This window comes from Macrobrachium nipponense, chromosome 3 (assembly GCF_015104395.2).
Source record: "Macrobrachium nipponense isolate FS-2020 chromosome 3, ASM1510439v2, whole genome shotgun sequence".
In the NCBI taxonomy this organism is placed as follows: Eukaryota; Metazoa; Arthropoda; class Malacostraca; order Decapoda; family Palaemonidae; genus Macrobrachium; species Macrobrachium nipponense.
Window position 1 is genome coordinate 43,671,609 of NC_087202.1, and position 26,207 is coordinate 43,697,815.

Sequence of the window (26,207 nt, forward strand, 5' to 3'; positions counted from 1 at the left end):
AATCCGTCCTGGGTTACGACGCCGACGCTTCCGACGCTCCGAGTTAACGACGCTTTTAAAAAACGCATACTATGATAAAAATCCTTTATAGTTTAGCACAGTATATTAATAAAAATAAGTTTCTGGTTAGATTACAACAAAAATTTTGAGGTTATGATGATTTTCGACACTTTTTATGTCGTATTTTTCTATGTTTTTTAGTGACGCCTCATATGCAGAACTAGTTTCCGAGCGAATGAATACATACTAGCTTGCGGTGCGCAAAGTTTACATATAACAGTCCAAAAACGCAAATAATGAAAAAATAAAAATAATTGCTTGTTTCAGTAATAATAACAAAACGAAGTTTCTGGTTAGATTACAACGCAAATTCCAAGTATCCAAAGAGAGACATTATCCAGTAATTTGATCAGAGAGAGAGAGAGAGAGAGAGAGACGAGAGAGAGAGAGAGAGAGAGAGAGAGGAGAGAGACGAGAGAGAGAGAGAGAGAGGAGAGAGAGCGTCTTCCGACGCTCCGAGTTAAGGACAGAGAAGTGTTCGTTTCGTTAAACGGCCTCTGACTCATGCCAGTAAATGTTTTGTTGATACTAATAATATAAGCCTATTTAAAGATACGTTTACTTTAATTAGTCTATATGATACGTAAATAGTAATCAACTGTTCCTGTAGTCCTCAAGATTTGGCAAAATCGAAGTATCCAAAGAGACACATTATCCAGTACACTGGAACCTTGACATACGAATTTAATTTGTTCTGTTACCATCGTCGTATATCAAAACAGTTGTATCTCAAAGCATTTTTTCCCATCTAAAATAATGTAATATGTATTAATCCGTTCTAGCGCTATGAAACCACACCTAAACACAGCTAAATTACATATAATATACACAATTTATACACAAATAAACTAGTAATAACACACATAATGATAAAATAACATAGCAATGTGATAAATGATAATAAATGTTAATAAAATCAATTAAAAAAAAGAAAGGAGTTTTACTTACCACAACGAAAGATGACGCGAGGCCAGCAGGGGGAGGAGGTAGGGAAGGGTGGCAGGGAACGATTTGTTCTCTTTTTATTTACGTATGTACACTAATAACTACGTAATAAACACAAATGAAATAACATTGCTAAACTAATTTTTATTTATTTTTTTTAATCAGTTCGTAGTTTAGAAATAATGGTGATGCCTTTGGAAGGTTTTTATAGCTTCCTTCTGCTTGATGATCGTGGATATTGTAAAAGGACTTCGACCATACTCGTTTGCCAAATCGACAATACGAACGCCACGTTCATGCTTTGCTATAATTTCATGTTTTGCTTCCATCGAAATAATTCTCTTGGGTTTTTTCTTATCACCTGCTTTGTCCTTATCTTTGGGACCCATGGTTAATAATAAAATAGACAAAATAACACGAAAAATAGGCACAAATACAACGAACTAAACAACGACGTATTAACGATGCAGCACCAACAAACAGACTGAACGCCATTTATCGGTCGCCTATACAACTATCACATCGTAAAATTGCATCTCAAATATTTCGTTGTATATCAAAGCATATATTTTTGCAAATTTTCTGTTGTATCTCAAAACATTCGTATATTAGGGCAATCGTATGTCAAGGTTCCAGTGTAATTTGATCAGAGAGAGAGAGAGAGAGAGAAGAGAGAGAGAGAGAGAGTAGAGAGACGAGAGAGAGAGCGAGAGAGAGGAGAGAGGAGATGAAGGAGAGAGAGAGAGAGAGAGGTCTTGGCAACAATGGTCTCGGGGATTGATGTAACGTTTATTTTCTGAACAGATATGACAGAGAAGTGTTCGTTTCATTAAACAGCCTCTGACTCATGCCAGGAAATGTTTTGTTGATACTAATATATAAGCCTATTTAAAGATACGTTTACTTTAATTAGTCTATATGATACATAAATAGTAATCAACTGTTCTTGTAGCCCTCAAGATTTGGCAAAATCACTCCAGGTTGTACATAAAACTTCAAGAATGCAGTGTCACCAGAGGATTACAATAGTTTTTACCTTCAAGAACCAGCATTTTTTTATGAAAATAATTCCAGGTTGTACATAAAACCACAGGAAACAACATGTAGTGTAACCAAAGGATTACAAGTAAGGTTTTTATAACTTTTTATTAGTTTAAGACATATTTCCAAACGTCGTTCCGGCTTACGACGCGTCTCAAGAACGGAACCCCCGTCGTAACCCGGGGACTGCCTGTAGTATGTTGTTGGATCTTTGTTTTTTTTCGAATTTATTGCATTCAGTTAGTGATGACGGACTGTGACCATAGCACGACAATGGTCACAGTAAGGGGCCAGTCTTTCCTCGCCTTACAACATCAAGTATTTGTGTGTTAAGTATGTATGTCCTATTCTTAATCTTGTTAATATGACACCTTCCCTTCTTTGACATTGTTGTCTATTCTAAGGTTTTACAGATGATTTAATATGCTTTAATTTATGATTCAATTCTAGCCATTCATTTTCCCATTTTGATTGACAGTAGTGTTCATTTGTTGTTGTTTTAATGTCATTGTAAGGTATTTGTATCTTTTTGATACTCCTTTTTTACTGCCTTTTTGGCTTCTTTATCCACCTCTTCATTACCCTTTATGCCCACATGGGAAGGGACCCAACATAGTTTTATATTTATAGATTTCTGTTTTAATATTATATCTATCCACTCCCTTCTTTCTTCAATTACGGGATGAGAAACTGTGCATTGTCTTAGTGCTTCTAAAGCACTGTAAGAATCCGTGTATATTACAAAGGTATCATTTGCCTTTCCCACCATAAAGGTGTTTTACAGCCTCTACTATAGCATTTACCTCTGCAGTGAATATTGAGCATATTTTTGGCATTTTTTCCCTTATTTTTATATTTTTTGTTACTACAGCATAGCCTACACCCTCCTTCGACTTGGAACCATCTGTATAAATACTAATGTCCCGTTTATGTTTTTCCTGGTGTGACAGAAATTCACTCCTTAATTCTGCATCTGTTACCTTCTTATTAAATGATTTTTCACAGATTTCTAATTTAGCATGTCTCTACAGAGGTATTTTAGGAGTGGTTATTTTTGATATGCTACTTGTTCCTAATTTAGATGTTTTATATCAGGTTTTAATCTATTCTCCAATGGTTTAGAGGCTCTTGGTTTATTGTCATAATTATTTGTCAAGTTTTTCATATATTTGGTGTTTGGATTATCATTAAGGTTATTTATTTTAGCTATATATTTTAATCCCATTTCTTCTCTTCGTACTTTCAGGGGATCTATTCCTGCTTCTACATACACTTTCCACGGGGGAAGTTCTGTAGGGTTTTAGAAGCACTACCATATACTTGACATGCATAATCAAGTTTACTTAGACAAATAGCCTTATATACTTTTATCAGAGAGGTTCTATCAGCACCCCAGTCATTATACGCAATTACTTTTATTATATTTAAGGATTTTCAAACTTTTATCGCCAGTTGTTCTATATGTTCGTTCTACATGTTCTTTAAATGTAAGTTTTTTATCAAGTATTACACCAAGGAAATTTATCTAATCATCATATTCAATTATATCATTATTTATGAATAAAGTAGGAATTAATTCCTGTTTTCTTGATCTTGAAAATCTGACTGCTTTTGTTTTTTGCCAGAGAATACATGTACATATCCGGCCTAATGACAATCTGAATTAAATAAACAAAAGACAACTCACCCTGCTTGAAGGCTACGAATGTGTTCCAGTGGTTGTGTAACACTACGGAAATCTGGTGATATAACCGGAAAATAAGAACAAATTGCTGTAAAAGCACTCGACGTTTAGTCAAGTGCGGCAGAAAACAGAATGAAGTGCTTAGCAAAGTCGTTCCCCGTATTGCCATTGGGGATGACACTGTATACCTACACTGAGCAATCGAAGCCCTACCTGTGAAATTTGAATTAGCTGCCACACATGGAAACTAATATCTATATATAATTACTGGGAAGTCTCATATATAAAAAAAAATGTCTTGAGCAGCTCAGCATGTGGACCTGTCAACATTCCTGTAACGTTAAGGAATGTTTCTCTGTCTCATGTAGGTCTGTGCATCTCAGCAGGAAGAAGTGTTTGACAAATCAAAGCATGACTACCTTAATCATGTTCATTTAAAACACAATGCAATTTTTGCATTATGATCTTTTGGACAAGTACCAATGATGAATACTGTATATTCAAAATATACAATAAATTCAATAAGAGCTGGAATGAATGTCAATTTTTATTCCCTTCATGGAACAAGTTTGTGAAGCTGGATATACAACAATCCAAGGCACCCTAAGAAACTGGTAACAGGTTGAATGCCTCTGGGGATTGTTTTTAGGACTTCCTTTACCCTAGAGATATATCATTATTACCATATAGTACCTTACTTATTTACGCCTAACTGCTAAAAGAAAACAAAAGCCTTCTTTTCCAAACAATTACTGTTCTTACTGACACCACCACTAGATATTATCCTCAGTGCCAATCCAGTATATTTTTTTTTGCACAAAATTATATTTACACGACTATACTTTGCTCTAGTTAGTGTGTGCTCCAGGTTTCACAACAGGCAGTAAAAACTATGAAACTCTTCTGGTAGTGTTTTAATGTCAATTCTTGGAGTTCAAGAAAGGATGATATGTTATGTTGACTTAACAACTACTGCTGTGTTTCTCAATTTGACCTACTTCTCGAAGTTGAGTAAATTCTAATTCATTTATCCATTTTATCTTTTTTCCTAAACTATCCCTCTTGGCTCCATTTTTCTTTCCTATGTACAGATATACTATTCAAATATACTAATCACTGGAATTATGCTTGGCCAATAAGCGCCTACTCCAGGTTATTCCTTGTGTGTGCATATGACTGACCAAAATTATATGATAAAAACATCAGAGTTCAGCCTTGCTTCACCCTTGCCTTAATATCATGAATTATACGAGACCCGAATCACATTTCTAGACTTCAAATCAAAGCATTTCTAACTTGCTTCACCCTTGCATTAATATTATGAATTATAATAGACTGAGTCACATATCTACTCTTAAAATCAAAGTATTTCTTCTGAATGAGGTGAAAAATCGTGAAAGCTTAATTTGATGAAACTGGACCCCTATGAACAGAGAACAAAGGGAATAAATGACAAATACAAGGGCAAAAAGCTGGGCAGCTAGAGCTGAGGGAATACTGCAAAGAAACTCAAGTACTAGAGACAGTGTGCAATAAACTAACACATGGTAGTTGAACCAAAAACAGAGGTACCCAAAGTAGTGTAATAAAAATTAACAAGAACAATAAGAAATTGTATTTAAAGATATGTACTCACTAAATTGAAAATTTAAATAATAGTTTTTTGGTGGAAAAATTTTACTATTTAACTTACTGGAAAGTAAAAAGGGACACAATTCCAAGTGTCACCAACAGTTGTACCATCAAGATAAGGTATACTTTGCGAACAAACGCATGGCGGATTGCTTTATCTCCAAATGAACCTCCAAAGGTTTCTGGCAGCACATCATCCTTAGGAACTCCAGCATCTCGGTTTCCATCTTGTATGGGAAATCCTCCACCACTGGCATTGTATACTGGTTGAGCCTATAATATAAAATAAGAATTCCATGTAGTACAAAAGGTGATTTTTAAATCAATATCATCCTCATTCCTACAGAAGATGCCTATCAAAAAATGATACTTTATAAAAATGCATTTTTCCATATCTGACCTCAATTTTATGATAATTTCATTTTTTCTACATTATATAACAATATAATTTTTAAAAAATGATAAAGAACAGCAAATATAGGAAGTTTTCTGGTATTTACTGTGATTAAACTAAATAAAAATTAAATGTCTACACTAGTAATCGGAGCTTCATCTAAAACTATGAATACTGTAGATGGTGAATATTGTACAGCATAATGAACAAAGTGTAGTTTATTACTGCATTAACCTTTCTTTTCCAGTTACAAAAACTAGTTTTATTCATAGAATCTCAAGCACAAAACACTATGATTCAAGGCTACTCAAAATTATAATAACCATATACGTATACTGCATTTTATAAGGCATGATTCTAACATACAGTATAGAAATAATTTCCACTAAAATACTTAAAAAACTTTCAATTGCAAAACTGACCCTTAATTCTTTAAGCAAAACAAAATAAACATGTCCCATATACATTGCAATCATAATCTAGTTGTTACTTTTGGAATAGCACTACCATCACAAGATTTGCAGTTTAGCATGTGGTTGCTTTAACTCTTAAATTTATTTTTCAAAGATGGATAGGTTACGAATTGCCAACACCTAAAATTTGATACCACAATACTTTCAATATCCCTGTTATTAGTAAACCTTCTATTACTTCCAACATACAATAATATGACCATTTATTTTGACATTGTAAGATAGCTTTTATACTACCTTAAACATGACGCTTATGAATTATGGATTTCATCATTTTCAGAGATTCAACTAGACTCTACAATGCTATCAGCATATGAAATACAAATACATAATGACCAAAAGCTGAACACAATTCTGTTATCTCAATGGTCTGGTTAAACTATTTTTTTTTATAACAATATGTTACCTTACTGCACCTATAGGGACAAAAATGATATTGTTAAACTACAATAAAGTTTTGTACATACTTACCTGGCAGATATATACTTAGCTATAGTCTCCGACGTTCCCGACAGAATTTCAAATCTCGCGGCACACGCGACAGGTAGGTCAGGTGGTCTACCTTACCCGCCGCTGGGTGGCGGATGTACGAACCACTCCCGTAAGCTTGTCAGATTTTTCTCTTCCACCTGTCTCCTGAGGGGAGGCTGGGTGGGCCATTAATCGTATATATCTGCCAGGTAAGTATGTACAAAACTTTATTGTAGTTTAACAATATCATTTTGTACATGAACTTCCCTGACAGATATATACTTAGCTGATTGGCACCCTTGGTGGAGGGTAAGAGACAGCTCAATAATACAGGTAAGACGGGAAACAACTAATGTTGTAGGATATAAAAACCTTGGTTCTCACCTTTTCAGGATGAAGACTTCATAGATACTATCTCTGAGTCTGCATTGCCTGGAGAGCTACAGCTAGGACGTGACCTGATGCTGAAAGACTCTCGGATCTGTGATCCCCTATTGTGGTAGAATCCAAGTCGGATGCTGTTAGAGGGACCTTGTCCGCTTACCTAACAGATCCTTACCACTACCTCTGCAAGGAGCCAAAACCCACCAGACCACCTAACCAAAATACAAAGGGTTAATATTACGACAAAAAGAGGTGCCTCCTGCAACCTCTTTTCAGACAACCAAAAACAACAATATAAAATATAGGGTAACATATAAAAATTTACACAGGATAAGTTTCAGCTCCCTGCCCCAGCACCGAATCCGCCGATACGAAAGGACCCAAGGCGAAGCATTTATCATATGTGATTTTTACATCACGTAGGTAGTGGTTTGCGAAAACCGATTGGCATCTCCAAAAAGTCGCCTCCATCAAGTTCCGCACAGACATATTTTTTCTGAATGCAAGCGAAGTTGCGATGGCTCTCACCTCGTGAGCTTTCACTTTCAGTAGTCTAAAATGATCTTCCTTACAGGCAACATGTGCCTCTGTAATAAGGCTTCTCAGAAAAAAGGAAAGAGCATTCTTCGACATGGGCCGAGTGGGGTCCTTTACGGAGCACCAAAGCACATCTTGATTAGCCTTAAGTTGTTCCTTCCTCTTAAGGAAATACTTCATAATTCTCATAGGGCAAAAGAGTTCTTTCAGGCTCTTCCCCTACTAGAAAAGATAAACTACGAACTTCAAAGCTCCTGGGTCCAAGGAAAGCGTGATGGGGTTTTCATTCTTTGCCAGGAAACTTGGAAGAAATGAACACACCATAGAATCTTCCTTAAAAAAACCCTACATTGCCCTCAATAGCTTGGAGCTCACTCACTCTCTTAGCTGTAGCTAGGGCCAAAAGGAAGATAGCCTTCTTCGTCAAATCCTTGAAAGAGGCTAAGCCAGGAGGTTCGAATCTAGACGATCCAAGGAATTGTAGGACTACGTCTAGATTCCAGTTCGGTACTACATGAGGACGCTTAATGGTTTCAAATGATCTAATAAGATCATGCAGGTCCTTATCATCGGATATATTTAAGCCTCTATGCCGAAATACCGCCGCCAAACCATACTGCGGTATCCCTTAATAGTTGACACAACCAGATGACATTCTTCTTTGAGGAAAATAAGGAAATCCGCAATTTGGGTCACAGAGGTACTGGAAGAGGAAATGTTCTTCCTCTTGCACCAACGTCTGAAGACATCCCACTTGACTGGTATACACGCAAGGTGGAAGGTCTCCTCGCTCTTGCGATTGCTTTAGCAGCTGTTGCTGAAAAGCCTTTCGCTCTGACCAAACTTTGGACAGTCTGAAACCAGTCAGACTGAGAGCGAGGAGATTTTTGTGGTACCTGTCGAAGTGGGGTTGTCTTCGTAGATCGCTCCTTAGCGGGAGCGATCTTGGAAGGTCCACCAACCATTCCAGTAACCTCTGTGAACCATTCTTGGGCCGGCCAAAAGGGAGCGATTAAGGTCATTCTCGTTGAATCGGACTCTACGAACTTCTTGATGGTTAGCCCCAGGATCTTGAAGGGGGGAAACGCGTAGACGTCGAGTCCGTTCCAGTCTAGAAGAAGAGCATCTATTGCTACTGCCTCTGGATCTGATATCGGAGAGCAGTAAGGATCCAGCCTCTTGTTCTTTGACGTGGCAAAGAGGTCTATGTGTGGCCTGCCCCATAACTTCCACAGGCTCTGGCATACCATCCCAGATGGAACGGGTCCACATCTGTGGGAAGGACCTGATCTTTCCTGCTGAGGAGATCTGCTCTTACATTCCTTTCTCCCTGCACGAACCTGGTGAGAAGCTTGATTCCTCTTTCTTCTAGCCCACCGAAGAAGGTCTCTTGCGGTCTCGTACAGGGGAAGGGAAGGAATGCGTCCCCCCCTCCCCGTTTCCTGATGTTATGTGCCAGAGCTGTAGTGTTGTCCGCGTTGACCTGCACTACCGATCTTCTGACTTTGGGCTCGAAAGCCTTCAGAGCCAACCACACAGCCATCAACTCCTTTCTGTTGATGTGCCAGGCTACCTGGTCCCCCACCCAGGTACCTGGAACACTTCGCTGGTTCCCAGAGTTGCACCCCACCCCATGTCCGACGCGTCGGAGAACAACACCAGGTTGGGGGTCTGTGATTGAAGAGACAGTCCCTTCGCAAAGAGGTTGGGATCTGTCCACCATAAGATGTTTTTTTCTTGATGTCCTGGGATAACGACAGGGAGAACGTCAAATCCTGAGAACGACGACTCCAATTCCGATGAAGAAAGAATTGGAGTGGTCTCAGGTGCAACCTTCCTAGGGAAACGAATTGCTCCAGAGAGGAGAGCGTCCCCAGCAGACTCATCCCACTCCCTCACTGTGCATACTTCTTTCCCTAAGAAGGTTGTTACTCTCTCGAATCCTCGGGCTATCCTTTCCTGCGAGGGAAAAGCCCGAAAACTCAGAGAGTTCATCTGTATCCCGCGATACACACACTCTTGCTCGGGAATTAGTGATGACTTCTTGAAATTGACAAGAAGTCCCAAAGCCTTTGTCAATTCTAAAGTTACTTGTAAGTCCTTCAAACAACGATCTTCTGAATTGGCCCTTATTAGCCAATCGTCGAGGTACATGGATATCCTCACCCCTTTCAAATGAAGCCATTGAGCCACATTCCTCAAAATCCCGTGAACACTTGAGGGGCCGTCGAGAGGCCGAAACACAGAGCCCTGAACTGAAAAATTTTCCCCCCCATCATGAATCTGAGAAACTTCCTCGAGGAAGGATGGATCGGTACGTGGAAGTAAGCGTCCTGTAAATCCAAGGAAACCATCCAGTCCCCTGGACGAAGTGCTGCCAGCACTGATGAAGGCGTTTCCATCGTGAACTTCTTCTTTTCTACGAAGAAGTTCAGGGCGCTTACATCCAACACCGGTCTCCATCCCCCTGAGGATTTCGGAACTAGAAAAGGCGGTATAGAAGCCCGATGAATGATGGTCTGTCACTAGTTCGATAGCCCCCTTCTCCAGCATCTGATCTACTGCTAGATGGAGAGCTTGATTCATGATGGGGTCTCTGTACCTGGCCGTCAGTTCCCTTGGGATGGCCGTCAAGGGAGGTCTTTCGACGGAAAGGGATGAGGTAACCTCTCCTCAAAATAGAAAGGGTCCAAGGATCCGCCCTTTTTGGGGGGCCCAGACTTCTGCAAACTCTAAGAGTCTGGCGCCCACCGTTGATTGAAGGACTTGCAAGTTATTTGGGGGCTTTAACAGACTTGGCGAAAGTCTTACCCCTTCTTGAAGGTCTATGACCTCTAAACGTAGAGGGTTCTTGATGAAGATGCCCCTCGAAAGGGTTCTCGAACACTTGCCTTTCCTTCTTAGCCTTGGTAGGGAAGGAAGGGCGAGGTTTTTCTTGCCGACTGTGCCAAAAGGTCCTGGGTGGCTTTGCCGAAAGTGACCTCGAAATGTCCTGCACTCGATGTTTCGGGAACAACTGAGTAGACAGAGGAGCAAACAGCAAAGAAGACCTCTGAGCATGGAGACCGACTTCGTTAAGAAGGAACAATAAACCGACCTCTTCTTCACGATCCGGCCCCATAAGGGAGGCGATTTCACTCGCTCCGTCTCTTACCGACTTGTCCATACAAGACAAAACACACATAAGATCTTCTGGCGAAATTGACTCTGGCACTTCAAATTTCTTGGCTAGGACTCCCAACGACCAATCAAGGAAGTTAAATACTTCTAGCACTCTAAACATACCTTTGAGCAAATGATCCAATTCATTCATTGCCCAAGTCGTCTTAGCAGAGTTAAGGGCAGTTCTCCTTGTCGAATCTACCAGTGCCGAAAAAATCCGAATCAGCCGAAGACGGTAGACCCAATCCTAAGGGCTCTCCTGTTTCGTACCAGAAACCCGCGCGTCCTGATAACTTCGAGGAGGAAAAGCGAACATCGTTTTCCCCGCTTCTTCTTTGGAAGCCATCCAGGAACCAAAACTCCTCAGTGCCTTCTTCATAGAAAGAGTTGGCTTCATCCTCACACAAGAAGAACTCTTCGCTTTATTTGATTTTTTTTTGTTCTTTTTTCATTCGCCAGTTTGAAAAAAGTGAGTGAGGAGAAGGAGGAGCCGTAGGCGTAAGGGAATCCCCAAAAACTTATAAAAGTAGCTCTGTAAGCTTCTTGTAAGAAGAGACAGCAGCAGAAGTGTTCGGTTCCTCATCCGAACCTTCTAGGACGTCTTCTCGAGGCGAGCGCGGAAGATCCTTATGTGACGAAGGGATCCTAGCAGGAGTTGAGCGAGAGGTTGGAGAACGCCCTCTCTTAGAAGAGTTCACATCCACTGGAGAACGATGAGAAGATCTGGGAAGTCTACGATGAGACTCCTCTTCGAGGTATACGGAATCTCAGCCGAAGGAGAGGTAGGGTCTCCTACTCCGAGAATCCTCGGAAACATCCACAGGGCGCTTACGAGGAGGCGAGCGCTACTATACTCTATGCGCCTATCCTGAGGCGAGCGGCTGCCAGGAGAAGAGCGCCTATCGAGAGCAGAGCGCTTGCGCGGCTCTCCATACCTGTCCAGTTGCGTACGATCAACGGAAGTCCGACTGGAAGGCGAAATGCGCCTACTAGGAGAAGGCTGCTTGCGAGACTCTTGACGTTCTAACAAGAGGGTAACATTCAGGAGAAGGGCGCTTCAAAAACTAACGAGCGTCCTACTTGGGAGAAGGGCGCTTCCGGGATTCCTGGTGCCTACCAAGAGACAAACGGTCAGGAGAAGTGCGCCTAGAAGCGGAGAGCGCCTACCACGGAGAAGGGCGCTTGAAAGACTCTTGTTGTCTGCCCCTAGGAGAACAATCAGGAGTATGACGCCTTAAAAGAGACGAGCGCCTACTATGGAGATCTATGTGCAGTAGGCTCTTGGCGCCTACCTTGCGGGGAGCGGCTAACAGTAGGCCGTCTATCATGCACATGACTCCTACCGACTCTAGATGCCTGTCAGGAGAGAAGTCACGATCGACACTCGAGGAGAGTGACAATCTGGAAGAAGAACGCCTACTTGTATAAGGGCGCCTTCTAGAATCTTGAGCTGCTGAGGAGAAGTTTCACGCGAGGAGTTGAAGAAATCGCGTGATGAGCAGGTGCAGTGCGCTTACCGGAAGCGGGAATCCAATCTGAAGAAAAAACTTCTTTCTCCATAGAGCGTCCTACCGATGTTTGGCGTCTTGAAATCGAGAGAGAGCCAGGCGAGCGAGGGCGCTCACGCGAGCGAGGGCGCTCACGCGAGCGAGGGCGCTCACTCGAGCGAGGGCGCTCACGCGAGCCCCCACCTTCATACGAAACCTCCCCATATGAAGGAGAACGATCCTCTGAAGAGCGGCGCCTAGATCTCTTGATCGGAAGAGAAACGTCCTTCTTCCTACGTGATCTACTGCTAGAGAGTCTGCTAGCGCCGTGATCTGAGCTTGAAGTCCCGGGAGTACTCCTACACTCTCGGTAGGAGAATCTTCTTGTTCTTCCTCGGAAGCAGGAGCGCCGAGCGCGGAGCGCGAGAAGAAGAACGATCACAGGATTTCTTGGGTTTCTTCGCCTCCACCGACGATTCTTCCGGGAAAACCTCCGGACTAGAAAGCCCAAAGGACTGCAGGGATCCTTCCAAGCCCTCTTCAACGGGCGCGACGCATCCGGGGAGTTCCAACCTCTCTTCGGAGAGGGAGACGACGAAGAGGAGAAGCATTGGCGTAGGAGCTCCTTCTTGTAGCGATCCGAGGCAGCCTGGGAGCGTACTTCAGGATCTGCGAGGGGACGCCTGACCGGTGGGGGCTCTCCCTAGCCCTCCTGCGGCTTTCGACTTTCCTACTCCACTGGAACTGGGAGTCTGGAAGAGGTCTAGGCCTAGAGGCACTAAGGAGCCGGTCAGACGCACCCTCCACAACACTGGGGACACTGCACTGCACTGATCACTAACACTCTCCTTACCTTCCAACTGACGAATCTTCTGATCCATAGAATGATTCTTGGCTTTCAGAGCTGCCGCCTCCGAAGGCGAATCTTCGGCTTCGGTGCGGGGAGCCGGGGCTGCAACTTGGGAAGAAGGTTCTAATTCTACGTTAGTACTATTAGGATCCACATCCAACTCACTCATTCTAGATCTGCTAGAACTTCTAGAGGAAGCCTTACGCACTCTATCACGTTCCAACTTCCTAACATAAGAAGAGAGAGCCTTATATTCTTCTTCATTCAATCCCTTACATTCATTACAAGGGTTAGCAAAAGCACATTCATTCCCCCTGCATTTCATGCAAACCGTGTGGGTCTACCGAAGCTTTCGGCAACCTCACCTTACATCCTTCATTCACGCAAACCCTAAACAAAACCGAAGTTTTAACTACCGATTCTAGATCAGACATCGTTAAAGAAAATCAAACTCAAAATCAAACCGGTCCACAATCAGCGTATGCCAAGCCAAACAAAGCGAATACGTCACCAAAAGAAGTCCAAATTAACTCCAGGCAAGCGAGAATCGGAAAACTATCGAGAGGAACCGACAACAGTTGTTATCGTTACCCGGCGACAGAGAAAAATCTGACAAGCTTACGGGAGTGGTTCGTACATCCGCCACCCAGCGGCGGGTAAGGTAGACCACCTGACCTACCTGTCGCGTGTGCCGCGAGATTTGAAATTCTGTCGGGAACGTCGGAGACTATAGCTAAGTATATATCTGTCAGGGAAGTTCATGTACAAAAATACAAAATAAAATCATACAGGAAAGACTAAAATATTAAGAAAAATTGTTATATATATACATTGACTTCTGTACTGAAAATATAACAAACATGCAATGTCTTTATACACAACCTTCTGAATAACTAAAGAATGTCATTAAAAAATGTTAAGGCACAAATGTTTAAAAAAGAATATGAAAATGCTCTGGATATATGTCTAAATGTATATGACTGGTTAAAAAATTTCCATTACGTTTATGAAATGGTGGTCCTATCACAATACTAATAACAGTGAATTTATAGAGCTTTTACTGATTATTACACAATATAAGACCTTAGCTCATATTAGTACATGATATCCCAACTTGCAACTGATTAAAAAGATCCCTAATCATACAATTAATACTTCTGACTCCTTTCATACACAATCTTGCAACATATTAACATATTACATGACAGAAAAGTCGTCAGCACAAAAAGATTGGCGATCAATAAATTTCCATATCACAGACTAAATTTCATGATGAGAAGAATAGCGTGCCATTTTCAATTAAACGGGTGCCTTCCCTTTAAAGAAGCAAATTGCCAAATTGTGCAATTACTTGATTCCCATCTATTACAGAACTCAACTATTATCACATTCCAAATTTATGGATATTTTCACTATCCTCACTTAATACTTAAAGAACTCAATTTGCATGAAAAAATCCAAAACAAAGTTGCTACTAGGTTAAAATGAAGAGGGTAAGGTGATCATGTACGTATTTGTTTTGAAACAGCTTGGAAAGTAAATATAAAAATATTATGTCTACACAGGACATATCAAAAGCTTTGGTGGTGACAGTAAAGCATGCTGTGAGAGTATGTAGATGAGAGAGTGACTGGTTGGGTGTAAGGGAGAATCCAAGGTAAAAGTGATGTTTCTATGATTGTTCAATATCTTTACACAAGGAATGGGCAAGAAAATCAGAGAATGGCCAGCAGGTGAAGTGCAAAGTCTGGGGCAGGATAATGCACTGAATGGAGAGTGGAAGGAATGGTTAACATTTGCGGATAATGGCAACAATTGAGGGCAGTTAAGAGGATACAAACTAGTGGTTTGGACTTTTAATCACACCCACAAAGACCACCTAGTTGAAAGTCCAAACTAAAATGCTTTAAAAATATAAAAATTTTATAATTTTGAAATAGCTTAACCAAACCACAGAGTTTAGTTACAATACTTACATTTTCATGGGACTGGCCAAAAGGGCCTGTCTTAAAGAATACAATTTAAATATTCTCCAATGGCTTCAATTCCTTAAAAATTTAATTACTGTATCGGATATATTGATCAGACAATATTTTGAATTAAGTGAAAATTTCCAAGATTCTAACAAAATTTCTTTGATATGCGTTTTTCCTATATTTGAGTATCCTTTCTTGTTTGTACACTGGACAATCACATCCTTATTATGCTTGATTGTATATGTTCTAAATCCTCTGCATTTATCCAAGTTATTCATAAAACCTAGGGGGTCAAATGAGTAGCCAGACTGAATAGTTTTTCTTTTTATGTGCTTTTATTTAGGTTGCGGTTTGTTTGTTTGTTAGTCTTGGTCAAATCTTGTAATTTAATTTTCAATCAGTTCCTTTCATCCGATGGACTTGAAATTTTGCATGGCTATTCAATCCTGTTGACAATGCAACCTTACATGATCAGCAGGTCAGCAGTGACCTCTAGTGACCCTACAGTGACTGTCCATTATCTCAGGATTTTTATGAAACTTTGGATTTTTCACAACTTCTTTGACTTGGTAGAATAATTTAATAATGCTACAGATTTTTCAAACTGAACAATAAATTTTTTGAGATGTGTACTAGGATTTCCTCACAATTAATCATGTCTACAAAAATAAGGGCGTTCAAGAAAAAAAAAAAAAATTTTCTTGTGGCCCATTGAATTGCTTAACCCACTGACCACTGGTACTTATTATTCTAACTATGATATATAATTCAACAATACCCATTGGGAGAGAGAATCTCAACAGAATTCCTCACTGTACAGTATACATAATTTGTACACTATTTTCCCCATAAAAGGGATTTTGACGAAGGAAAAATCTATTTCTGGGCAAGGGTCCGTGCCACCCAGTGAAATAATCCCTTAAGTACATTATTTCTAGGTAAATGATACTAACATTACCAGAGAAAAAATAAAAATAGGGGGATGTCAGAGTAACTGACTCGCTCACCATAAATAAAAAGAGGGTGTCAGTATGGTACTAGGGCGAGTGAGACCACTACCACGGACCTCTTGCCATTTAGAATTCTCCTTCATCAAAATCCCCCTCCCTGAGAGAGCTGATACACAGCCGGCGCCGGCAACTACTACTACACACCCTCCCACGCCGACCGCAGCGCCTCTCGTGGCCATCCTTGAAGTTAGAGACCAATCTTGGGCGCAAGGGTGGGAGAAAACAGGGGGGGGATTTCACTGGGCGACACGGACCCTTGCCCAGAAATAGATTTTTTCTTCGTCAAAATCCCTTTTCTGGGCCCAGTCCGTGTCGCTTCGTGAAATAGTACCAGAGAATTAGCACAAGATTGGAGAGAAGTAAAATAAGGTCTCAAAAAAACAAAAAGAAAACAAAATGATTATAATCTAGTTGAAATATTTACAGAGTTATCATACATAAACTTAAACTTAGCATAATGTAACATGTGTTAGCCTTAAAATATATAATAGGACTTAAAACTATATTTAGGCTAACTTATGATAACTTAAAACTAGATTCCATTGAACAACTATGTACAAGTGAGACTCTCTAGCATAAAAATAAGAGAGGATAACTCACAATATTCCTTAAGACTTATTAGTAAACATTCATAATATATATAAGTGAGTCTCCCTAGCATAAAAAATAAGGGAGAACATCACCAAACACTCACAATCAGTAATAATATTTACAAGCGTGAGTGCCCCTAGCAAAAAAATAAGGGACACATCACCATATGTAGCCTTTCTAGGCAGCTAAGGCTCAAAACATGATTGAGCTTGATGGTAAGGTTAGGGGAAATATTGGTGAGGCAGGTAGAAAGGAGATCTGGATCTTCGACTACAACTACTAGACAGTGTCAGGAGAAACTATGTTTCCCGCTGCCACTGCCGGAAATTTAAGAGATTCCAAGGATTTCAAGTAGTGACGTTTGAAAACTGTCGGCGATTTCCAGCCAGTGTACTTTTTCAAATATGAAGTATTTATGATAAAACAAAGTTTTATGAATACTTACCTGGCAGTTATATATATATTTGAAGGCCCACCCACCTCCCCTCAGGAGACAGGTTGGGCAAGAGCTGATCTGAGGAATAGAAAATGGGAATGACTCCAGGTACCACCCTGTAAGGGTTGTTAACCACCTAACCGGCACCTACCACTCGGCGGTTGCCGCGAGTTTTGAAAAATCTGCCGGACCGATAGAGACTATAGCTATATATATATAACTGCCAGGTAAGTATTCATAAAACTTTGTTTTATCATAAATACTTCATTTTTATGAATAGAACTTACCTGGCAGTTATATATATATAGCTGATTCACACATTTGGAGGTGGGTGAAAGACAGCTAACATCGTTGGGAAACAACTAAAAGTTGTAGGTAATAACCTTGATTCCTTACCTGCTAAGGCAGCCGACTTCAAAGGTTCCTGCCTCTTGAGTCGCTTTCCCTTAGGAGCGCCAGCCAGGATGAGACCTGTTCTGCTGAAACTACTCAATAGAGTCTGTCAAACGGGGCGAGACCAACAACGTGACTAGACTTCTGAACTACCTATTCCCCTTTCAATTATCTGCAACCTTACTCAACCCAACCACCTAACCTTGCAGACTAGATATCAACCTATCTAGCTAGACTAAGGGTGCTGACCCACTCCTCAGACAACCATAAAAACACAAACCTCAAATAAAAGGTATATCATACTAAAAGTTTAGGTTGAGGGGAGGTAGTAACTCCTTTGCCCAATAACGAAGACGTAGCTACGTATGGGCCCAAAGAGTAACACTTCTCTTAATCTACTCTTACTTCTCTGAGGTAATGAGAAGCGAAAACAGAATTGCTCCTCCAAAATGTCGAGTCCATTATTTGTCTAACTGACATATTCTTCTGATATGCCAATGACGTAGAAATCGCCCTCACCTCGTGGGCCTTCACTTTTAAGAGACTGAAGTTCTCCTCCTCACATAAGAGATGAGCTTCTCTAATTGTCTCCCTCAAGAAGAATGACAAAACATTCTTCGAGAGGGGCCTTTGAGGATCCTTAACGGAACACCATAAAGCACTGGATGATCCTCTTAAATTTTTGGTTCGTGACAAATATTGCCCTGAGAGCTCTAACTGGGCAGAGGAGTCTCTCCTCCTCTTGACCCACTAAGTTTGTGAGGTTAGGAACCTCAAACGTCCTCGGCCAGGGTTTGGATGGGTTCTCATTCTTAGCGAGGATTGACTGAAGCCTACCTGCTTCTCCATCGCTTGAATCTCGCTGACCCTTTTTGCTGTGGCGAGAGCCATCAGAAATAACGTTTTCTTAGTCAAATCTCTAAGGGTCGATTGCGAGATGGGTTCGAACTTCCTGCCGCATAAGAATTTCAAAACCACATCCAAATTCCAAGCCGGGGGTCTTATTGTGTGTTTAGTCGTTTCAAACGACTTCAAGAGATCTTGTACAGGGATATTCCTTCCCCCAACTTCGCAGGATCCAGCCACCAGCTTAACTGTTTCTTGACGTCTGCTGGAATGGGAAAGGAAAAGGAGTCCTCTTGATTCTTCCTGTCCCAGGCTCTTGAAAGGAAGTGTTGCAACGGTCTGAGGTGCAACCTTCCCAGGGAGACAAACTGCTCGAGCGAGGAGAGGGTGCCCAGCAAACTCATCCAATCCCTCGCCAAGCACTTCTCTCTCCCTAGGAATTGCTGCACTTTTTCCGAGGCACTTGTTCTGCCTCTCTTGAGAAGGAAAAGCCCGAAAAAGAGCCGAGTCCAGAACTATCCCCAAATAGAGAATAGTCTGACTCGGTTCCATCTGGGACTTCTCCTTGTTTATGATAAGTCCCAGTTCTTGGGTCATGAGAAACGTCTTGTGCAAGTCCTCCAGACACTTGTTCTTCGATCGAGACCTTATCAGCCAGTCGTCCAGGTATAGGGATACTCTTATCCCTTCTTGATGAAGCCAAGCAGCCACGTTCGACATTACCCTTGTGAAGACTTGAGGGGCTGTGCTGAGGCTGAAACATAGGGCTCTGAACTGGAAACACCTGTCCTGAATCACGAATCTTAGGAATTTTCTTGAATTCGGGTGGATGGGGATATGAAAATAGGCATCTTGTAAATCCAGAGACACCATCCAGTCCCCTGGACGGACTGCTGCCAGCACCGACTGAGTCGTCTCCATAGTAAATTTGGTCTTCTCTACAAAGATGTTCAGTGCGCTGACATCTAGAACGGGTCTCCATCCCCCCGAATTCTTGGGTACTAGAAACAGGCGATTGTAAAAGCCTGGGGATTCTAGTTCCAGTACAGGTTCTATGGCTCCCTTTCCCAGCATCTGGTCTACTAGATCTAGGAGAGCCGCTTGTTTCGTAGCGTCCGAGTATTGAGCCACTAAGGCCCTTGGTGTTCTTGAAAGTGGCGGCTTTTTCAAGAAAGGGATCTTGTAACCCTCCCTGACGACTGAGAGAGACCAGGTGTCCGCCCCCCTTTTCTTCCAGGCCTGCCAAAAGTGTGACAGCCTTGCTCTTACTGCTGTCTGGAGGACCTGTGACTCACTTTCTAGCACGGGATCTAAACGATCTCCTGCTTGTTCTTGCGCCTGTCTCCTGTCTTCTTCTTCTGAAGTCCGTCCTGGTCGGAGCTCTACCTCGAAAGGGCTGCAAGACCTTCTTTTCCTCCTTCTTAGCCAAAGACTGACTCCCCGGTAGGCCCTTCCTTATGGAGCGAGTCAGAAGATCCTGAGTGGCTTTCTGCGTTAGGGAATGGGTAATATCCCTGACCAGTGATTGAGGAAAAAGGTGTTCTGAGAGAGGGGCGTAAAGAAGTTCCGCCTTCTGCGTGATCATCACCCCTTTGGTCGCGAAGGAGCACAACAGCGCCCTTTTCTTCAAAATCCCCGCTGTAAACAGGGAAGCCATCTCGTTCGCTCCATCCCTCAACGCTTTGTCCATACAGGCCATAATACTAGTCAAATCCTCCACTCCTGCAGCCTGTATGGGTTCTGCTTTCCTGGCCAGAGCCCCAAGGGCCCAGTCCAAGAAGCTGAATACCTCGAAAGACCAAAATATCCCTTTAATGAGGTGGTCTAGCTCCGTCATGGACCACATCACTTTAGCAGAATTGAGGGCATGTCTCCTGGAAGAGTCCACAATCCCGGAGAAGTCCCCCTGGGAGGAGGCAGGTACTCCCAGGCCAAGAGCTTCTCCAGTCTCGTACCACATTCCCGCCTTAGCTCCAGCTTCGTCGGAGGAAAAGAAAAGGTAGTCTTCACCGCCTGTCTTCGTTCTTTCAACCAGTCTCTGATTCTTGCCATCTACTTCTTAGCCGAAATCGACAACTTAATCTTGATGAAGGCCGACTGCTTCTGTGACTTTTTCCTCACAAACTGCGACTGAGGAGAACGGGGAGCCGCTGGTTTAAACTCCTCTCCATACAGCTCAAGGAGGGAGCGAGAAAGCACTTTATAATCTGCAGCTGCATTAGAAGGTTTATCCTCATCTTCAGAAATTTCTTCTAATTCTAGACTTCCTTCCATCTCCTTATCCCTATGGGTAGAAGGAACTAGTTCGGAAGCTCTATGTTGGTCCAAACTGCCATGTGTACCTTCATCAAACTCTTCCTGATGAACAGCTGCGTCAGAGGAAAATTTCCGATCGTCGGAAGTATCCTGTCGTCGTGAACTGGAAGCGTCCTTATGTGAAGAGGTCAAAGCGTTCTGGCGCCGAGAGGTTGGTAAATCCTGAGGCCGATCACTAGCCGCGTCCTTGCATCAAGCGCTAGAAGTGTCTCGATGTCGGGAGGTGGATGCGTCCTTCCGTCGAGAGCTGGATACGTCCTGTCGAAGAGCACTGTGAGTTTCCTTTCGCCGAGAGATGTGTGCGTCCTGACGCCGCGGGCTGGACGCGTCCTGGCGTCGATAGCTGGGTGCGTCCTGCCGCCTAGAACTGGTTGCGTCCTGGAGATGAGCACTGGATGCGCCCTACCGCGTAGAACTGGATGCGTCCTGTGTGAGCAAACGCTGCATGCATCCTTGCGTCCCACTTTGAAGTCGTCTCGTTGAGTGAACGACTGTCGGGAACGCAAACAGACGTTCTCCCTGAGAGGAGACCTGAAGGTGTCGTCGTGCCGAGCAACCAAGTCCGTATCTCGGCGTCTAGAAGATGGAGAAGAGAGGCGACGAGAACCAGGCTTAACATGGCGTTGAGATTCGGGAGAAGAAGCCTGAACGGAGCCAGATCCCTCACGGTGTCGAGAGACAGAAGATTTAGCGAGAGGAGAGAGCCGTAACTTTCTTACGTCGCGCGAACGGTGTTGATCAAAATCCTGACGAGTTGAGGAACCCCGCTCCTTCTTACGTGCTGTAGAAACCTCTACCGGATTTTCCTCCCTTGATCTCTTCACCGGTAGCTTGTCGTCCTTACGTCTACCCGACTGGGGAGGAGGGTGGCTAAAGGCTTCCACTAGCGAAGTCAGCTGTTCTTGCATGACAGCCATGAAAGATCTCGCTACCGCTGCTGGGTCCTGCGGTTCCGAAGGGGACAGGTGTCGAGCAATACTGGAAGACGGAGACGGTTCTCTTGAGAGTTCCTCGTAATCTGAAGGGAAGGGAGATCTCTCTTGTCTCCATGCGTCCTGCGGAGAATCATCCTCTCTAGGTCTCGCCCTTTTTGCAGGAGAGAAGTCCAAGTCGTCATCAGAAGGAAACGGTTCCGGGTTACTCCATCTATTCGAATGGGGCGAGCGATAACGAGTCTGATCAGGACGCTGTCTCCAGCTTCTCTTGAGCGGCCTCGACTCCTCATACTGCCATCTGCGTCTTGGAGAGGGGCTCGGAGAAGACGCTACCACTTCTGACACGACTTATCTGTGGCGGTCATAAGTAGCCTGGGAAAACGCAACAGGACTACTTGAGGCGACAGCTGACCGAGGATCGGTTCCTCTCACCCCCTTACGGTCATCGACGTACCTTCTCCCCTGGTCCTGGGAGCTTGGTAGAGGTCTAGGCCTAGCGGCATGACAGGATCGATCAGTCGCCACCTCCACAGCACTTTCACAAGCACTATCACTTATTTCACCTTCACTCTTACCTTGTTTAAAGGCTGCAAGTTGATCCTTGAACACTTGCATCTCAGCCGCCATCTTGACAAACTGAGAGTCATCCAACGCAGCTACAGGTCCTGCTACAGGAGAAGGAGCTACTACCTCAGGAGTAGGTTCAACTACTACAGGGGTTGAGGGAACAGAAAGATCTACGCTAACATCACTTCCAGACCTAGATTTAGGTTTAGATTTAGAAGCCCTCCTGACTTTATCTAACTCCAATCTACGCACATAGCATTTCATATCCAACCATTGTTTCTCATCCAAAACCTCGCATTCTTTACATCTTTTATCCAAGGCACATTCAAAACCCCTACACCCCAAACAAACAGTGTGAGGATCCACCAAAGCCTTCGGCAATCTCACCTTACACTCCTCATTCACACACACTCGAAACTGTTTCTGAGACATCACAAATCAAAGAACAATCAAAAGAATAATCCAAAAACACAAGCCAAAAAGCGATTGCCATCCACAGAATACGTCACCAATTCGTAGACATACAGCGACACAGGGAAGCGAGCGAAAAAACCCGACGGCGGACTAGCAACGATGTTGACAGTCCAACCGGCAGAGATGATCTGAGGAATAGAAAATGGGAATGATTCCAGGTACCACCCTGTAAGGGTTGTTAACCACCTAACCGGACACCTACCACTCGGCGGTTGCCGCAAGTTTTGAAAAATCTGCCGGACCGATAGAGACTATAGCTATATATATATAACTGCCAGGTAAGTTCTATTCATAAAACATCAAAATTCATATGCTGGAAGTAATTAATAGAGGTGGCTACTGCCCTGATGTCATGGGCTCTAGGGAATGAATCAGGATTAGCTTGTTTAATAAAGTACAGGATTTGTTATCTAATCCCTTTTATTGAAATAGTGCCACCTTTTTCCCTCATAAAGAGGGGGCCTGAGGATCTAGATGATGTCCTGGACAGATAGGCTCGTAAGGTCATCACCAGACACAGAGAAGGGTCTTGGGGAAGAGGGAGGACCTCATTTTTTGCTAAAAAGCTACGATCTGGAGATAATAGGACTTCTCCTGAGGGGAGAAATTTTATATGTCCAGAGGCTCTGGAAAGGGCTGACAGTTCTGATATTCTGGCTCCTGAGGCCAGGCTTAATAAAAATAATGTTTTCCTTAATAACATTATAAAATTGCAAGAATCGTTGTCAGTATCTGAAGCCAGTTTGAGAACGTCATTCAAGAACCATGAAATTGAACTGGGTCTTTCTGAAGGTCTGAGCCTAGCACAGGCTTTAGGAATAGACGAAAAGTAAGAGTCTGTTAGGTCTATCTTAAAGCAAAATTGGAAGATTTTCTTTAAAGCTGACTTATCGGTGGTAATAGTACTAGCTGCTAGACCTTTTTCAAACAGGGATCTGAAAAAGGATATAGCTAAATTAACTGTCATGGTTCAAGCGTTTGTTTCCTTCAGGAAATTTGCCAGTTTCTTAACAGCAGCATCATACTGGCGCAAAGTTGATTCCCTTATCCGATTCTAAGAAAAGGATATTTTGGGGATCAATATTTGGATCTCTCTTAGCCGCAAACTTCATGAAGTCCATAAAGTTAGGGTTTTGAGAGTTCCTGAGGAAGCAAACACATTCCTCATTTGTACTGACAGACAGTTTGGGATTGGGGATCCGTTGAGGTCGGAGACCCAATTCCAGGAGGAGAGGATACCAATTGCTCTTGGGCCAATCCGGAGCTACCAGAGTTTGCTCAGGACTTTCAATAGAAGATTCACTGGAGGGAAGATGTACATCTTCCTCCATTGATTCCAATCTATGGACATGGCGTCTGTGGCATAAGCCAGAGGGTCCAGGTTGGGGGCCACATAGCAGGGGAGCTTGTGGTTCGCTTGTGATGCGAAAAGATCCACCTAGAGGTCTGGGACCTTTTGGCATATCCACTGGATATCACATTCTGCTATCACATTCCTTACTCCCGCCAGATGAGTGGAGGATAGATGCCATTTGTACTTGGTTGCTAGAGAGAAAATGGCTATCATGACATGGTTCACATGCCTTGATTTGGATCCTCCCCTGTTGATGCAGTGTACCACTACTACGCTGTCCAAAACCAGTTTTATATGGGAATTCTTGGCTGGTAGAAGCCTTTTCAGAGTGAGGAATACTGCCATGGCTTCCAATACGTTTATGTGAAGCCGGCGGAACTGAGGTGACCAAGTCCCTTGAACTTTCTTGGCACTCCATTGCAGTAGAGATAAATCCAATAAGCACACAAAACAGAGCAAGGGAAAAACACGTGCGTGTGGAAGGTCGCTAACGTAAAGGATGGCCACGAGAGGCGCTGCGGTCGGCATGGGAGGGTGTGTAGTAGTAGTTGCCGGCGCCGGCCGTGTATCAGCTCTCTCAGGGAGGGGGATTTTGATGAAGGAGAATTCTAAATGGCAAGAGGTCCGTGGTAGTGGTCTCACTCGCCCCAGTACCATACCGACACCCTCTTTTTATTTAGGGTGAGCGAGTCAGTTACTCTGACATCCCCCTATTTTTATTTTTTCTCTGGTAATGTTAGTATCATTTACCTAGAAATAATGAACTTAAGGGATTACTTCACGAAGCGACACGGACTGGGCCCAGAAAAGACCTTTGCTGTAGATATGATAAAAAAAATCCTCATCCATCTCAAAAATGTTCTACCTACCCTGTCTTACCATATACCAGGTAATTTTACAAATACTTCAAGACATGCTGTATGACTTCTGACCTAACCTTTCTGATTAGTATATATAGAAAATACAATTTGAATTAAATTAAAACAGAATTAATGATATATTGTAGTACTTTAAACAGCAGTACTGTTAGCTACAAGTTAACTTTATCATTACCATTACTATTGTTAAGTTACTTTAACATGCCCAGTAAATTACACTGCTAGAAACTCAGAAGTCATCTGTAGGATTTGTTCCTGAATCAAAGGGTAAAAGTGGGAATGGATGAAAAGTGAAGGGCAAAAAAAGTGCATCAAAGGCCAATATTGTGCTAAAAAGAACCTTTGGTACCATCAACAGTACACTATACAAGGCTTGCTACAAAGTGTTTCTTATAAAGAATGCTTATAATGCTTCTAATATACAACATTACTAATAGGTAGTCTAAACTAGTCTGAATTTAAGAATATTTTTGGGGCAACTGGTAATTTCTAAAATTAGGATACAAAACTTTTAAGAAATAGGTTTATGGATGCATACTTTTTCATAAAGCCTTATTATTGTAGTATATGTCTAATACTTGGCCGAAAATGATCCCACCACAGAGTCTTTTGAGTGTCAAACATGCATAAGGTCAACAACTTGTGTACAATCTGGATCCTTAGTCAAGTTACAAACCTCCTTACATGAAAATGATATTGTTATGATACAATAAAGTTTGTTCATACTAACCTGGCAGATATATATATAGCTGTATTCTCCGAAGTCCGACAGAATTTCAAAACTTACGACACACGCAGTGGCCGGCCAGGTGGTTAGTACCCATTCCCGCCACTAGGAGGCGGGTATGTGGAACCATTCCATTTTCTATTCAGATTTTCTATTACCACTGTCTCCTGAGGGGAGGTGGGTGGGCACTTTGATTATATATATCTGCCAGGTAAGTATGAACAAACTTTATTGTATCATGACAATATCATTTTGTTCATGAAGCTTACCTGTCAGATATAAATATAGCTGAATCCCACCTTTGGAGGTAGGGAGAGACAGAATAGGATTTTAGGAAACATATACATGCAGATGATTGACATCTTGGTTCCATACCTGTTAGCATTGCTGACTTCGTGATTACTGTCACCCAAGTCGGTTTTTGCTTTACTAGTCTCCAGCAAGGTAGTGTGACCTGTATAGCTGGTGAGTTCTAGATGATCTGTCAACGGGAGCGTGACCACAATGTGACTAGACCATATTGACCATACTATGAGGGCTAAGAAGTAAAATATATATCACCACCTGACCAACCTAGCCAAAGT

The 26,207-nt window shown here is 42.5% G+C and overlaps 1 protein-coding gene across 6 annotated transcripts in view; it reads right to left on the reverse strand.

Moving 5' to 3' along the window:
* The window catches only part of LOC135221721 (protein lifeguard 1-like), a 236,798-nt gene that overhangs the window by 95,901 nt on the left and 114,690 nt on the right, over window positions 1-26,207 (reverse strand). For all 6 annotated transcript variants that reach the window (XM_064259506.1, XM_064259507.1, XM_064259508.1 and 3 more), the window contains one exon: window positions 5,424-5,635. In XM_064259506.1, coding sequence (XP_064115576.1) covers window positions 5,424-5,635 — 212 coding nt within the window. The remainder of the gene's footprint in view (window positions 1-5,423; window positions 5,636-26,207) is intronic.